The 14,107-nt window shown below is 39.5% G+C and overlaps 1 protein-coding gene across 4 annotated transcripts in view; it reads left to right on the forward strand.

Moving 5' to 3' along the window:
- LOC105185999 (myrosinase 1) overlaps positions 1–13,211 on the forward strand; it is an 89,976-nt gene extending 76,765 nt beyond the window's left edge. For 2 of the 4 annotated variants that reach the window (XM_011145917.3, XM_011145918.3), the window contains 7 exons: positions 9,338–9,659; positions 10,278–10,411; positions 10,516–10,849; positions 10,974–11,316; positions 11,573–11,723; positions 12,437–12,681; positions 12,810–13,211. In XM_011145917.3, the coding sequence (XP_011144219.1) occupies positions 9,485–9,659; positions 10,278–10,411; positions 10,516–10,849; positions 10,974–11,316; positions 11,573–11,723; positions 12,437–12,681; positions 12,810–12,960 (1,533 nt within the window). In that variant the 5' untranslated portion in view covers positions 9,338–9,484 and the 3' untranslated portion in view covers positions 12,961–13,211. Of the gene's footprint in view, positions 1–3,080; positions 3,277–9,337; positions 9,660–10,277; positions 10,412–10,515; positions 10,850–10,973; positions 11,317–11,572; positions 11,724–12,436; positions 12,682–12,809 lie in introns of all 4 variants that reach the window. The other 2 variants (XM_025307207.1, XM_025307205.1) reach the window with 2 other exon arrangements.
- The last annotated feature ends 896 nt before the right edge of the window (positions 13,212–14,107 follow it).

The raw sequence follows: 14,107 nt of genomic DNA on the forward strand, positions 1-14,107 counted from the left end.
GAGGAGAGAAAATGCGAGACGGGGGAGGGGAGAGGGGGAGAGAGGGAGAGATCCGTGTCGCGACCGGCCTCGGTGAAAATCGCGCGCGGTCACGCCGGCCAAGGAACTTTTACATTTGTCCCGGGCGAAAATTAGAATTTACAAACGCGCGGACTACTTGGCACACGCGACTCCGCGCTCGATTCTCCCCAGCTGCAAAAGAAGCGAAATGCGAGAAAAGGGACATCGGGGCGCGCGGCGACGTGTGTTCTATTCTTTTCAAATTACTGTCGCGCCATACGAGCGCGGATTGTGCGACACGCCGAAATGTGCATACGCACACCGGAATCCTCTGATCCACTTTCCTTCGCGAAGTATCGTAAACCCCCGCATTCCAGCATCCCGTGTCGGGATGTGCGTCTTATATTCCGTATCGGAGCATCGGATCTCTCGGAAGAGGAGAGAGAGAGGGGGGCAGGGAGAAAGAAGAAACGTTATCTGTGCTAGCAGCAAACAAAGTTTGCGCGCTCCTCGCGTATTTTTCTCTTTGGGTTATACAACCTACCTACTGTCGCCTCACGGCCGAATGTTTCGCCGAGATTACCTGTCAGAATACGTATTTCCCGCTGGCGAGTAAATTTCTCTTCCGACCGAGCCGCGAAAATGTTTCAATGTGGCGGAGCGATCCTTTCAGAAAGCGGCCGTATTATATCTCCGTCTCAGGCGGACGTTTTTTTCTGCTTTTAATTTGTCATAAGCAGGACACGAGTGTACGTCGCATTGTGAGGAATATCGAACGTGCGGCGAAGAGGAGCGCAGGAGCACACACACGGGGCACTGTCCCTCGAAGACTCTCTGGTGCGTCTGACATAGTGCCTTCCGTCGCTCGTGTCGTATCGCTAACTCGACGGCGTTTCTTAATGATGTATTAGATGTACAAATGAATAATTCATATTCTTTTAAGTGGCTAAAAAATTAAGTTTCCAATAATCAAAATTACCTGCCCTTTTACGGTTAACATATAGCTACTAAAAATTACATTTAATATGGCGGAAGGCTCAACGTAACTTCAAAAATTATTCAGTTCAGTACAGTCAGAAATGGCAACAGATAAGGTGCATATCCGACACTGCATTTTGCCGAATTCCAAGAAAAACATGCTGCAAGAGCATACGAATCGATTCGTTCCTTTCTCGGCGAAGATGTTATATATGTTATATCATGCAATGTGTGTGCATTTTGATTTAGACGGTTTAAAAGCGGCGATTTCAGTTTGAGTGACAAAGAACGTTCTAGAGAGTTGCCTCGGCAACAATGATTTAGGGCAACTGCTCGCTGAGAATTCAGCATAAACGCAAAAAGAACGCTTGCAGAGCAGTTAGGAGTAACGCAACAAACTATTTCCAAACACCTACACGAAATGGAGCAGATTCAGAAAGAAGGAAAATGGGTTCCTCATGAACTCACTGAAGCCAACAAAGATCAACGAGCGGCAGTATGTCTTCCTCTTCTCAATAAGCAGCGTAGAAAGTCTTTCTTGTGGAAAATTATTACGGGTGATGAGAAGTGGATACTCTATGACGATCCGAAACGCGGACGATCATGGGTTATTCCCGGCGAACCATCAACATCGGTCGCAAAGCCGAAACACTTCGAAAAGAAGATTCTGCTTTGCATTTGAAGTGAGATATGAAGGGCGTGATTTATTATGAGCTATTAAAACCGAATGAAACAATTACTGCGGACCGCTAGCAACACCAATTAATCCGTTTGAGTCAAGAATTAAAACGGAAACGTCCGTTATAGTGGCAAAGAAGAACATCCTGTGAAATTGTTGCATGATAACACTAGACCGTATATTGCTTCTACGACAAAAGACATCATAATGAGTCTTGGCTGGGACATCTTGCAGCACCCGGCGTATTCAGCAGACATCGCTCCTACCGATTACCGGTTACCGATTACGGTCGATGCAACATGCCTTGTCTGATACGCATTTCAAATCAGTGAATGAGATTCGAAAATGGCTTGACAACTCTATCGTGTCCAAAGACGCAACATTTTTCCGACATGGAATTCATCAGCTGCCTGATGACTTAAACTTATAGAAAATAACGGCGAATATCTTGATCGGCAAATTTGTTTTACTTTCTTTTAAAATAAATCTTGAATTTAGTTGAAAAACTTGAATTATTCATTGGTACATCTAATAGCTTTCCGCACAATTGATGCTTGATGTGGATAAAGTACCCGATATTATTCCCCATTTGGACACCAACCAAAGAAATAATAATCCTCGTCTCGCGTCTGCACATGTGTGGGAGGTGTAATTGTAATTTTCCAAAAAAGATTTGCTTCGTCAACAGTGCACTTGTATCGAAGGCGGAGAGATAGACATAGTCGAACAGACACGGGATAATCGACAATTACGAAGTGATGTTTATTGTTCGAGTTTATTATCGTTTCTGTAAGGCGGAAAGAGAGAAAGAGATGATCGCGCGCGGGGAGGAGAGACAGAGACACGAAGCTCGAACTATAATGCTGTTTCTCTCTTTCTCTCTCTCTCTCTCTCTCTCTCTCTCTCTCCCCCTCTTATGCTGCATCTTAACTTGTTTCTAAGTTCTCTCGAGAGTATCAGTTCCTCGCAGCAAGGTAAACCGTGAAACAGTGGAATTACGAGTTGTGTTGTGGTAATATATGTATTCCTCTCCGACTAGAGTTGCGATATTGCAACGTCGGAGTGCCGTTGAATGTATCTTAGCAAACAAATTATTCTTCTGAATGCTCGCTATAATTTTATCTCTATGAGCTTCTCTTTCATTGGCGGTATCGCACGTGCGTCAATTCAGGTTCCTATGTGCATACATACTGATAAAACTTGCTTGCGCATCCTATGTTTGCGGGTATTTCAAACATGCGTATCTGATATTAAGCTTTAGATTTGATCAGTGTATGCAATTTATGAGCATACGGAATGATTCAATAATATTATTATTTAGAATGTGTATGTGCAGATAATGTCTGTGTCTTTTCAAAGAACGTGCAAATGTTTGTTGGCGATTATAGTTGCCAATTTACCTGCCTCAATTGTGTGGGCTTAGTCATTATTTGTTTAAGAACGATCTGAAGAGCGCCGAGATAAGGAATACGAAAAGGACGAGTGACCGGTGTGAAGAGCTCAAAGGTAACGCATCGTTCGGGCGTTTCAGAACGAAAATAATTCCGTTCGCTGACGTTCCGAACTTGCCGGAGCCAGTGTCGCAGATTTGAAGAAGCCGGAGTCTTCGGAATCTACATGTAAATTTGAGTCTCCTCTTTTATTGCTAGATCTCCTGACGAGAATCATCTAGTTACACGACTTTTAACGCATTCGCCGCCCACCGTCAGGAAAAGGATGCTTCCTCGCTTCCTTACTATTCGCTCGTCTTCTTCTTCTTCGGAGTTTTCTCGGACTTTTACTTCTCGTTAGATAGACTCGCATGTTCGCCTTCTATTGGTTGTACACGCTGCGCGGTATCGTATTAGGATTCCCGAAGTTCGCTTCGCAGATCTGTCTATGTAGAAGGAACTTACAAGTTTATATCACTTATCTGCATAAATATGATATAAACTTAGATGCAACGATAACTAAACACTCGTCTATGTTTCTGGCTACCTCTCTACTTATCTCGAATTTGAACACATTTTGGTTTAAAAATATTTCCCATTGCGAGAACATAATAATTTACACGTGCGAGAAAATAATAATTTACACATATATGAAGTAATTAATTTTTTGTTCAATTTGTATCGACTGTTCACTCGCATACAAATAATGTCAATTAAACAAGTATGGAATTCTTAACCAAAGCTGAGTGCGGTATTTAGTAAAGGGAGATTTTTTAGAAGACATCAATTTTAGTATTGATCTGGAATCGAGATAACTGATACCTAGATATCTAAACAGCACGCATATCAGAATAAAATTTTTTTAAAGGGGACGTTTAGATATCTTAGAAATGTCAAAATGGTATCTGATAATTATCGTTTTTATCAGGAACATAATTTTTACTAAACATCTGTAATAAAAAAGCTCTTAAGATATCTTATCTTATTTGAGAGATTTTTTGAAAATGTTATCTTTATGATATTAATTTAGGCGATATTTATTTAATCTCTCATAAAGAACAGCGCAATCTCATGTTGCCCAATTTCTAAGCCATCCGTACGCGCTTGTGTCGCATTATTTAACCCAAACAGCATTGTGATATCTTTAATGGAAGATCAAACAGATCATCTAGAATAATATCAAAAATAACATTTTCAAAAGACGAATTCAGCCTATAAAATCTTATGTACTGATATTAATGTAAGAAATGAAGTTTAAAGATTGCTTTAAGTACCTTTAAAGACTGTTAAATATTGTCAAACAGCTCAATATTATCAAACTGCCACACTAACTCGCATACTTGGACGTGCGCAAGTCGCGGGCCCAAAGTATTCAAGATATTAAAAAAAATGGAGAGAAAAGGGATAAAAAACCAAAACTATAAAGGATGACAGTCGCTCCATAATCGGAGTTTTTTGCAATATGCATGACGCTTAGTCGGTGCATCATATACATAAATTTATCATATACAATAATTTATAATTATATATCGTATACATTTCGCAGTAACGTTTGAAACATTTCAAAATATTTATCACATAACGAGACAATTTATTTTCCTTAAGAGACATGTACATCATCTTTCGTAGAGCATAAATAAATAATTTATATGCTGATATGTATTTCCAAACCTCTATATATATCAAACTATATACGAGGGTAGTCCCAGAAGTACCTGACCTGATGTATAGTTAGCGGTTGTTGTTTGAAAAGAATGACTATGGTAGAAAGTACCAACCTTATAAAGCTTAAGTTTGAAGTTTGACGACGCTACGTTGTTTAGTATTTGTTTAGCAGCCATCAATAGTGAACGCTCTCAGTGAATTTGTAAACATGGAAAGAATTGGTCATCGTTATGTGATACAATACTTTCATTTGAAAGGCCTCAGTCCAACCAATATCAAAGCGGAGCTAGATTCTACTCTGGGGGAGTCTGCTCCTTCGTTTTTACAACAGTAAAATATTGGGTGGCAGAGTTTAAACGAGGCCGTACGAGCTGCCAAGACGAACATCGCAGTGGTCGACCAAATGAGAGGTGACCACGCCAGAAATGGTGAAGAAAATCCACAAAATGATATTGGATGTGACCATCGACTGAAAGTGCGCGAGTTAGCAGACATGGTAGGCATTTCAAAAAGTGCTGTACATCGCATATTGACTGAAAATTTGGACATGAAAAAGCTGTGCGCAAGATGGGTGCCGCGATTGGAACAAAAACAGCGTCGTGAGGATGTTTCAATCGAGTGTTTGGCGAAGTTTCGCAGCAATAAAGCCGAGTTTTTGCGTCGATTCATAACCATGAATGAAACATGAGTCCATCACTTCACACTGAGACGAAGGAACAGTCAAAACAATGGACCAAGGTGGCTTGATGGCTATTTTGAGGAGCTCAACGATTCCCACTATAAACAGGGTATCGAAGCTATTGAACGCTGAAGAACGCTGGGAAAAGTGTATTGAGCTAAAAGGAGACTATGTAGAGAAATAAAGATATTTTTTCCCAAATTTTTTGTGTTTTCCTTGTTAGGTCAGGTACTTCTGGGACTACCCTCGTATATTGCAGCTCTTTTAGACATAAATAAAAACTCTACATATTGACATGCTTGGATATCCTAAGATGTTCGACTTGAGAAATATATTATCATTTACGTAATATTTTTCTTATTTCAGAAAAACACACTAGATAACATTAGATAACATTCAGACGTATTTATGTCACCTTTTTGAAACGATTTTAGGTTATCAGGTTGAAAAATAAGATATCTTTTATATACAACTTGCCTCGGTAGAAATAAATGCTTAAGAGAGTGCTAGAATGTATGTTGAGTGACTGAGTCAAGGATAGGAAAGAATTAATTTAAAACACCGACTTTTGGGGGAAAAAGACCGATTTTTTCTGAAAATCTGAAAATCGAATCAAGACCGCCCATCACTAACATGTGTACATATTACAGCACTCAAAATATGTTACGCACGTATCACTCAATTAAATGTATTAATTAATAAAGCGGCTGCACACAGATGATGTATAAATAAGCATTTGATGAGCTCAATAACCTATTTATGTGTTTTACTGATTTGCAGCATTCCGAATTCGGTGAACGTAGTTTTGTCGATGACTGCGATTACGATTGGAATATAATTTTCGCGCTTACCCTCGCATCCCGTAAATATCCCAAATATTTTAAAACTAAAATGTTTGGAGGATATATTTGCTTCTGAAAAAAGCATATTCTCAGCTCAACATGAATGACGCTGTTAATGCTCACTCCTGTAGAAGCAAATCATATTTTCCGATCTTTACGAATTCACGCGCATAGAAGAGCTCAATATACGGAAATACGATTATCTCTCCGTACGACAGGACCGTTTACCGTTTAACAGAATTCAGCCAATTACGTTAAACGAGAAATACCTAACAAGATTTCCAGAGAACATCCGAATCCTCTCTGTCTCGCTCTCTCGCTCTCTCGCTCTCTCTCTCTCTCTCTCTCTCTTTCTCTTTTAAAAGCATGGTTATATCATAATATGACTCCTCCCGTCCAAATTAGAATTAACCGCAACCTCGAATTTCCCCACGTAAACGTGGATATTGAGTACTTCAAATTCAACAATTTTTGCGAAAGTTCCGCTTGTAATTGGAGTAGATCAAACATTAAAAATTATCTTCACTATAAAGTGCTCTGCATATACTTCAGCACAATAACAATAAAGACAAAACAATAATGATAAAAAAGGTACGATATATCGTATCATAATATTTGTACAAATTTATTTTATGACAGACATTAGTTTTTCCACTGACACGATTAAGAAATGTATAATAGACCGATAAATAAATTTGAGGAGATTGACAAACAGAAATTTTATGTCCCCGTATCGTGCGTCAACATCAAGTTGTATTTTTTAAACATTCAGCGAATGACGAAGATGCAAACATTTAGCTATACTATCATGTGCGATTGCTTCGTGCCAGAATTTCATTGGCGCAACTTTAGAAACGGAGTGATTCATTACATTAAACAAAACTGCTACTCATTTGCTGCTACTCGTGACACAACTTACTATTATAACGCATGTGAGAAGTCTTGATATCAGCGAACATCTGCGCGACGAAAATGCGTTGAAAATTCAAAATGCGTTTAAAACTATTAGGTAAATCGGAAAGTTCCGTCCATCTAGCGGCAAGTAGCTATAGCTAGAACTGTCGTTAACCTCTAATGTCTAAATGAAGCTTGTTTTGATATCTGTCAATAACATTCAGTACTTATGCAGTTCAGTACTTCTGTATGACCTTTATAGGTATACGTTTGCATCAATAACATTGTTTGTTACTACATCGAAAATGTCGAAATTTGAGCCAAATAAGCGTCATTTGCGCGAAGTATTAATCTTTTGCTTTAATTGGAAGAAAACTGCAGCTGAAGCTCATCGAATGCTTGTAGAAGTTTATGTTGATAATGCTCCTTCCGATAAAACATGCAGAGAATGGTTTCGACGCTTTAAAATTGGTGATTTTGATGTAGAGGACAAAGAGCGTTCTGGACGGTCAAGAGTATTCGAAAACGAAGAATTGCAGGCATTGGTGGACGAAGACCCATGTCAAAAGCAACTTGCAGAAGCATTAAATTGTGTTCAATCTGTCATTTCCGATCGTTTGAAAGCCTTAGGAAAGGTTTACAAGGAAAGAAAATGGGTCCCATATGAACTGAAGCCAAGAGACATTGAAAGGCGAAAAACCACCTGCGAAATTCTGCTTGCTAGTCAACAAAGAAAGAGATTTTTACATCGTATCATCACTGGGGATGAAAAATGGATTTATTTTGACAACCCCAAACGTCGAAAAACTATTTGCGATTCCGGCCAACCCTCAACATCGACGCCAAAACGGAATATCCACGGAAAGAAGGCAATGCTCTGTATTTGATGGAATCAGAAGGGTGTGCTGTACCATGAGCTGTTGAAAAGTCACTGTGGTCAAACAGTCACAGGGAATCTCTACAGAGAACAAATGATCCATTTGAGTCGAGCATTGCACGAAAAAGGACGAGAATATGAAACGAGATAGCATAAAGTGATTTTGCTTTATGACAACGCTCGGCCTCACGTCACAAAATCTGTCAAGGAAACGTTAGAAGCACTTCGCTGGGAAGTGTTACCCCATGCGGCTTATTCACCAGACTGTGCCTTTTCCGACTACCACTTGTTTCGGTCGATGGCACACGCACTTGCTGACGAATGCTTCAATTCTTATGAAAACGTCGAAAAATGGGTCTCTGACTGGATAGCCTCCAAAGATAAGTCATTCTTTCGCCGCGGAATTCGCTTGCTGACCGAAAGATGGGAAAAAGTGATCGCTAACGATGGACAATATTTTGATTGATATTACTTTTCATTTTGTTTCTTAAATAAAGCCACATTTTGCAAAAAAACGGACGGAACTTTCCGATTGACCTAATAACTATTAAAATCGTACAACTTACTTACTGACTGCGCGCAGGCAGAATCTCACAAGATTACTTTGCCGAAATTAATAAGTGCGTGAGTCAACTTTGAACCAACGTTTCATCTTTCAAATATGCGAGAAAGTATCTAAAACGCGTGTAGAAAGAGCGTTTAAAAACGAAAACGTGTATTTCGCTTTGAGTTGCTCTACGAAGTGTCCAAAGTATGTTCAAGAAAATTTTTTTTAATGGACAATAGATAATAAATTATTCGGAGCGTAGTTGATAATAGAAGATGACAAAGACCACTATCTGAAAGAGATTCGAGTTTCTTCGTCATACCATAGACTTCTACAGTTCGTCCTCTTTCAGAAGGTAGATGGTAAATCACGCGAAAGTACTTTGCTAGAAGAATTCTTCAATAATAAAAGTGTCCTCGGCACTTTTGGCGGCTCGGAGTCAACTTGCAAGTTCCTTATACTTGTATAATATATACATTTTTATTACATTATCATTTTATAATACAACATATACATATACATGTATATGAACGAAGTAAAAGACTGCCGTGCTATTTTAAGTACAATCGTCGCAAATTGTCCGCTGCAAAACTTGCAAAGTCACGTTATCAAATTGACTCTGCTATAAAAGATTGCGAGCAGCAATACGCGTATTCTTGCCCTGTTTACATATTAATTCTATGTCGATTGATAAGAACTGTATAATTCTGTCATTCATATGCATATTATGCTAATATTATTTTCAGTTAAATAATTAGACACGTGCAGACGATACGTGGAAAATATCAAGAATCTGCGGCAGTGTAACCAGATATGTAAGCAGGTTTTCATGAGGAGTTGATAAGACCTATCTATCGTAGTTGCTGACAGTCAGTCGTCTGCACAACGTGGCAATGTCAACACACGTCAGGATGGACATTATTCTCGTAGTCGGTGTTGTCTTAAGCACATACCGAGTACATCAGAGTTATGGCTATAATGCCGAAGATGTAATAAACATCCCCGAAGACTTTTGGCTAGGTATAGCCACGTCTGCTTATCAGATAGAAGGTGCTTGGAACGAGAATGGTATGTAAACTATGTATTGCTGTAATAATAATTAAATCACGCAAGGCCTCTTAGTCAAGTAAGCAAGAACTTTATTATGTATAGTTATCGGTGATTACACAGGGTGTTTCGGACCACTCGTTCACGTCTTTTATTCTGAAAAGGGGTGATACTAGGAGGCAGGGAAAACATGTTTACCACAGAAACTTATCTGAAGTTTCTGATCGTGGTGCTTTCACTTTCGGGAAACCGGAAACCAAAGGCAACTTGTTATATCGTGTGTTTATTATGTTTGACTCGAATCAAGCGATTCAAGAAGCTTGCTATTCTTTAAATTCTGCAGAAGACTTGAGGAGCTGACAACAGCGTGAGGCAAAGGATGAAAAGATGTGTCTTCGTCTTCCACCTATAACTATCTTTTCATTTCCGTGTATTCTGATATTATCTTTTTGAAAACCCATGTCGCAATTAAAAATTTTTTAAGTTGCCTTCGGTTTGCGGTATTTCCGGGTTTGCCAAAAGTAGCATCATTAGAAACTTCGGATAGGGTTTTGTGGTAAACTTGTTTTCCCAACTTCCTTGCATCGCCCCTTTTCAAAAGCTTGAAACATCCTGAATAATTTGTTAAAATTTTTAAAGGTAAAGGTTTAAACATATGGGACCGATGGACTCACGAGCATCCAGAGGACGTGAATGATCATTCCAATGGTGATATAGCTTGCGATAGTTATCACAAATATAAAGAAGACTTGGAAATATTAAACAATACTGGGGTGCGTCCTGCTTAGACATAAATCTCGAAATCGAATATATAATTATAACAATATCGAATATAATGAAATAACATATCAAATATTGAAGTATTGTGGCATTTCAGGTTGACTTTTATCGATTTTCTCTCAGTTGGTCGCGTATTTTGCCGAATGGTTATTCCAACGTGATCAACTACAAAGGGCTTCAGTTTTACAAGGATCTTATTGACGAATTGACTGCAAGTGGCATCATCCCGGTTGTCACTCTATACCACTTCGATCTTCCGGATGTTTTCGAACAAATGGGCGGGTGGATGAATGAATTGATAGTCGAATGGATGTCCAATTTTGCCAGGGTCGTTTTTAAAGAGCTCGGCCCCAAAGTTAAATATTTCATAACTATTAATGAACCTTTGGTATTTTGCGACAAAGGGTACCAGACAGGCGAAATGGCGCCAGGTATTTACCGTTTCTATTTCTTTATTGTTTATAAGAGCCACGGTCCACGGTTTCGGTAAAAAGAATCACCGAATGCCTCTCCTTCCAAGTGAAAAATGGGAAAAAGAAGAATCTATTCTTTCAGGAAAGAAATTAGGCGCTATTGGAAAATACCTGTGCTTGCATAACGTTTTGAAGGCACACGCAAAAATTTATCATATTTACGATCAAGAATTTCGTAAACAACAAGAAGGTAAAATAGGCATAGTCGTACCTTGCTCCGGTCTGTTCGCCAAAATTCCCAATGATGACGCAGCGACAGACACCTACTTCCAATTCGAGTGCGGCATAATAACGGGTCCTATATTTTCGGAAACTGGCGACTACCCGAAGGTAGTAAAAGACCATATAGCCGAGAACAGTAGACTCCAAGGATTTTCAAAATCGATTCTGCCGGAACTTTCACCGATTTGGGTGCAGTTTATCAAGTAAGAGAACTTGTGAATACGTCGATATCGGTGAATGACGAAAACGACGTGCGTGTTTACGATGTTTCGTTTGGAAACAAGTTACAGGTTTATACTCTCGCGTGTATATAATTAGACGTTTCAAACAGCATTCACTGGTAATGACAAATTCATCGACATTAAGAAGGCAGAAGTTCATTTTTGGCTTTTGCTCGTTGATCGATCAACAAGTCTAGTATTATTCCTTGGATCGCGTCACTCTCTGCTTGCTTTTAAGGAATAGCTCGGACTTCTTCGGACTGAATCATTATACCTCGAGATTAGTGGAAACGGTGCCGCGAGTGGCAAACCAGTCATGGTACGACTACAGTGGCGTGAAAGCGAGCATAGATCCATCATGGCCATCAACCGCTTCGGCTTGGTTGAAAGTTAGTATGAACATGGGAGATGCATATTAACTGCGTGCATCACAAACTAGCGGATATCAATTTTCGTCGGGAAACTTCTGTTCGCGTAAGGCCGCGCGGAATTCATTAATCTGACCCCGATAACACATCGGGCGCAATTAAGTCATACAGATAGCTTAACTTATTGTTATGAATAATTTACCCCGTGAATTATGCATAGATCGCGCTCGCACAATGTCATAGATTGGGCATCAGAATAGAGTGTATTTCAGAAAATGAGCTTTCCCGCGCGCGTTCGTCTACATCGAACGTATCACGAACCGATGGAATTACGATTGACCATGGAATGGAAAAACCATTGCTTGACCATACCGTTGAGCGAGTACCGGCGGATACTTCATTCATTTGAGTCGGATTAAGTACAGCGATACCGAATTTCTCACATATAATAAAGCTGACACCGCCATGATAGCTTTAACATTCGGTACAAGGTTACTAGTAGTTTCTGATCGTACGACTTCCCTCCTAGACGCCAACTTAGAGCTACCGCTGAGACAAATGTACTGTTTTAACAGGATTATTCCTTCTCCTTTGAGCAATCAATAAGTAACAAGTCAATAACCCAGTTGCACGAAATGTCAAGGCTATTAGAAAAAAAGCATCTGGCTCCAGAAATTTATTGATCTCGTGTTGCTTCACTTGTGCTGACATGCAACGTGTCGCGAATATTTCAGGTCGTCCCCATTGGATTTCGGCAAATTATTAAAAAGATTTCGACAGAATACAATTATCCACCCATTTATATTATGGAAAACGGCATGTCCAACGCGAACGCTGATACTAATGATAAAAACAGAATATCGTACTTATATTCCTACATGAAAGAAATGCTGATCGCCATGCACGATGATGGATGTAACGTAAAGGCGTACGCTGTCTGGAGTTTGTTGGACAATTTCGAGTGGTCAAGCGGTTACACGTGAGTAATATCGCCGCCTGTTTCAAAGTAGATGACATTGTCTTCTTGACAGTAGATGTCGAGTGGTTTGCACAATTAACAATTCATTTATTCGAATTGTATGTACATGTACGATTATGCTTCAATAGAGAAAAGTTCGGAATGGTACGTGTCGATTTTGAGGATCCCAACCGAGCGAGAACTCCGAAATCATCGCTGCAGTGGTATAAGAACGTAATTCGGACACGGCGACTTTATAATGAGATTTTTGTCGATAATCATACAGTGTTAAAAATGTGAATGAAACACACTTGAGACCAGCTCGGATGTCGCTGCACGTAACGTTGTGTGATAGAGAAGTCGTTTGCGTATATATTTCCTATATTTCTGCGTATATATATTTTTCGTACAAGCTAGTGTTCCGTAACGGCAACCGCCTAAGGTATTTTCTAATTAATTATTTAAATGAGATATATTGATTTTTGCTCATGTCCTCTGATTAATATAATTGTGTCATGATTACCAAAAGAATACATTGAAATAGTATTATTGTTGTCGTTGTTATTATTATTATCATCATCATCATAATCATCACCATCATCATCATTATGTATGATCATGCAAAAACATTTTGTATATGAGCAAAAAAATTCGTTTTAATTTTTCTTATAGACACATATACTCTCTCTCCCCTTCCCACCTTCTCTCTCCTTCTCTCCTTCTCTCCCTCTCTCTCTCTCCTTCTCTCCCTCTCCCCCTCCCTCTCCCTCTCCTCCCCATCTCCCCACCCCCTCTCCCCCTATCTCCCCCTCTCTTCCCTCCATCACTACCCCTCTCTCCCTCTCTCTCCTCCCCCCTCCCCCTCTCTCTCTCTCTCTGTACATCTCCCTCTTTCTCTCGGGTAAGAAAGCTGTATTGCATTCTAATATTACAAAAGATGTGAACAAATACCAGGGTATAAAAGAGGATAAACTGTTCAAATAATATTACATCTCTGGTAATATACATGATACGTACCTATTAACATTTGCATTCGCCCAAATCACAAGGAGCATCGGGGAGTAACCGTAGCGATCGCGATTCAAGAAATAAACGAGCCGCCGGTTTGCAAAAAGGAATAATCGTATGCTATTACTCTCGGGAAATATCTTTCGCCACGTTCAAAGCGAAAACCTTGGCAAAGTAACGAGAGCGTTCCCAGCGAAACGAAGTAACTCATTATAGTATACGGGCTGCTATTTTTATTCGCGCGAGCCTTCAATCCGATGAATTATTTCAGACAAGCGCATTCCGGGCGATGCGAGAAATGGAACATTTTAAAGAGAAAGAGCAATTAAAATTAATTTATCGGATCCGGAAGTCAATATCGAATTCATGGGGGAATGAGGGCTCTTGCGTTTCCGTCAATGCACGATGCAATATATATATAAATAACGGCGATTGCAAA

The sequence above is a fragment of the Harpegnathos saltator genome, unplaced genomic scaffold (assembly GCF_003227715.2).
Source record: "Harpegnathos saltator strain DR-91 unplaced genomic scaffold, Hsal_v8.6 scaffold839, whole genome shotgun sequence".
NCBI classification, from domain to species: Eukaryota; Metazoa; Arthropoda; class Insecta; order Hymenoptera; family Formicidae; genus Harpegnathos; species Harpegnathos saltator.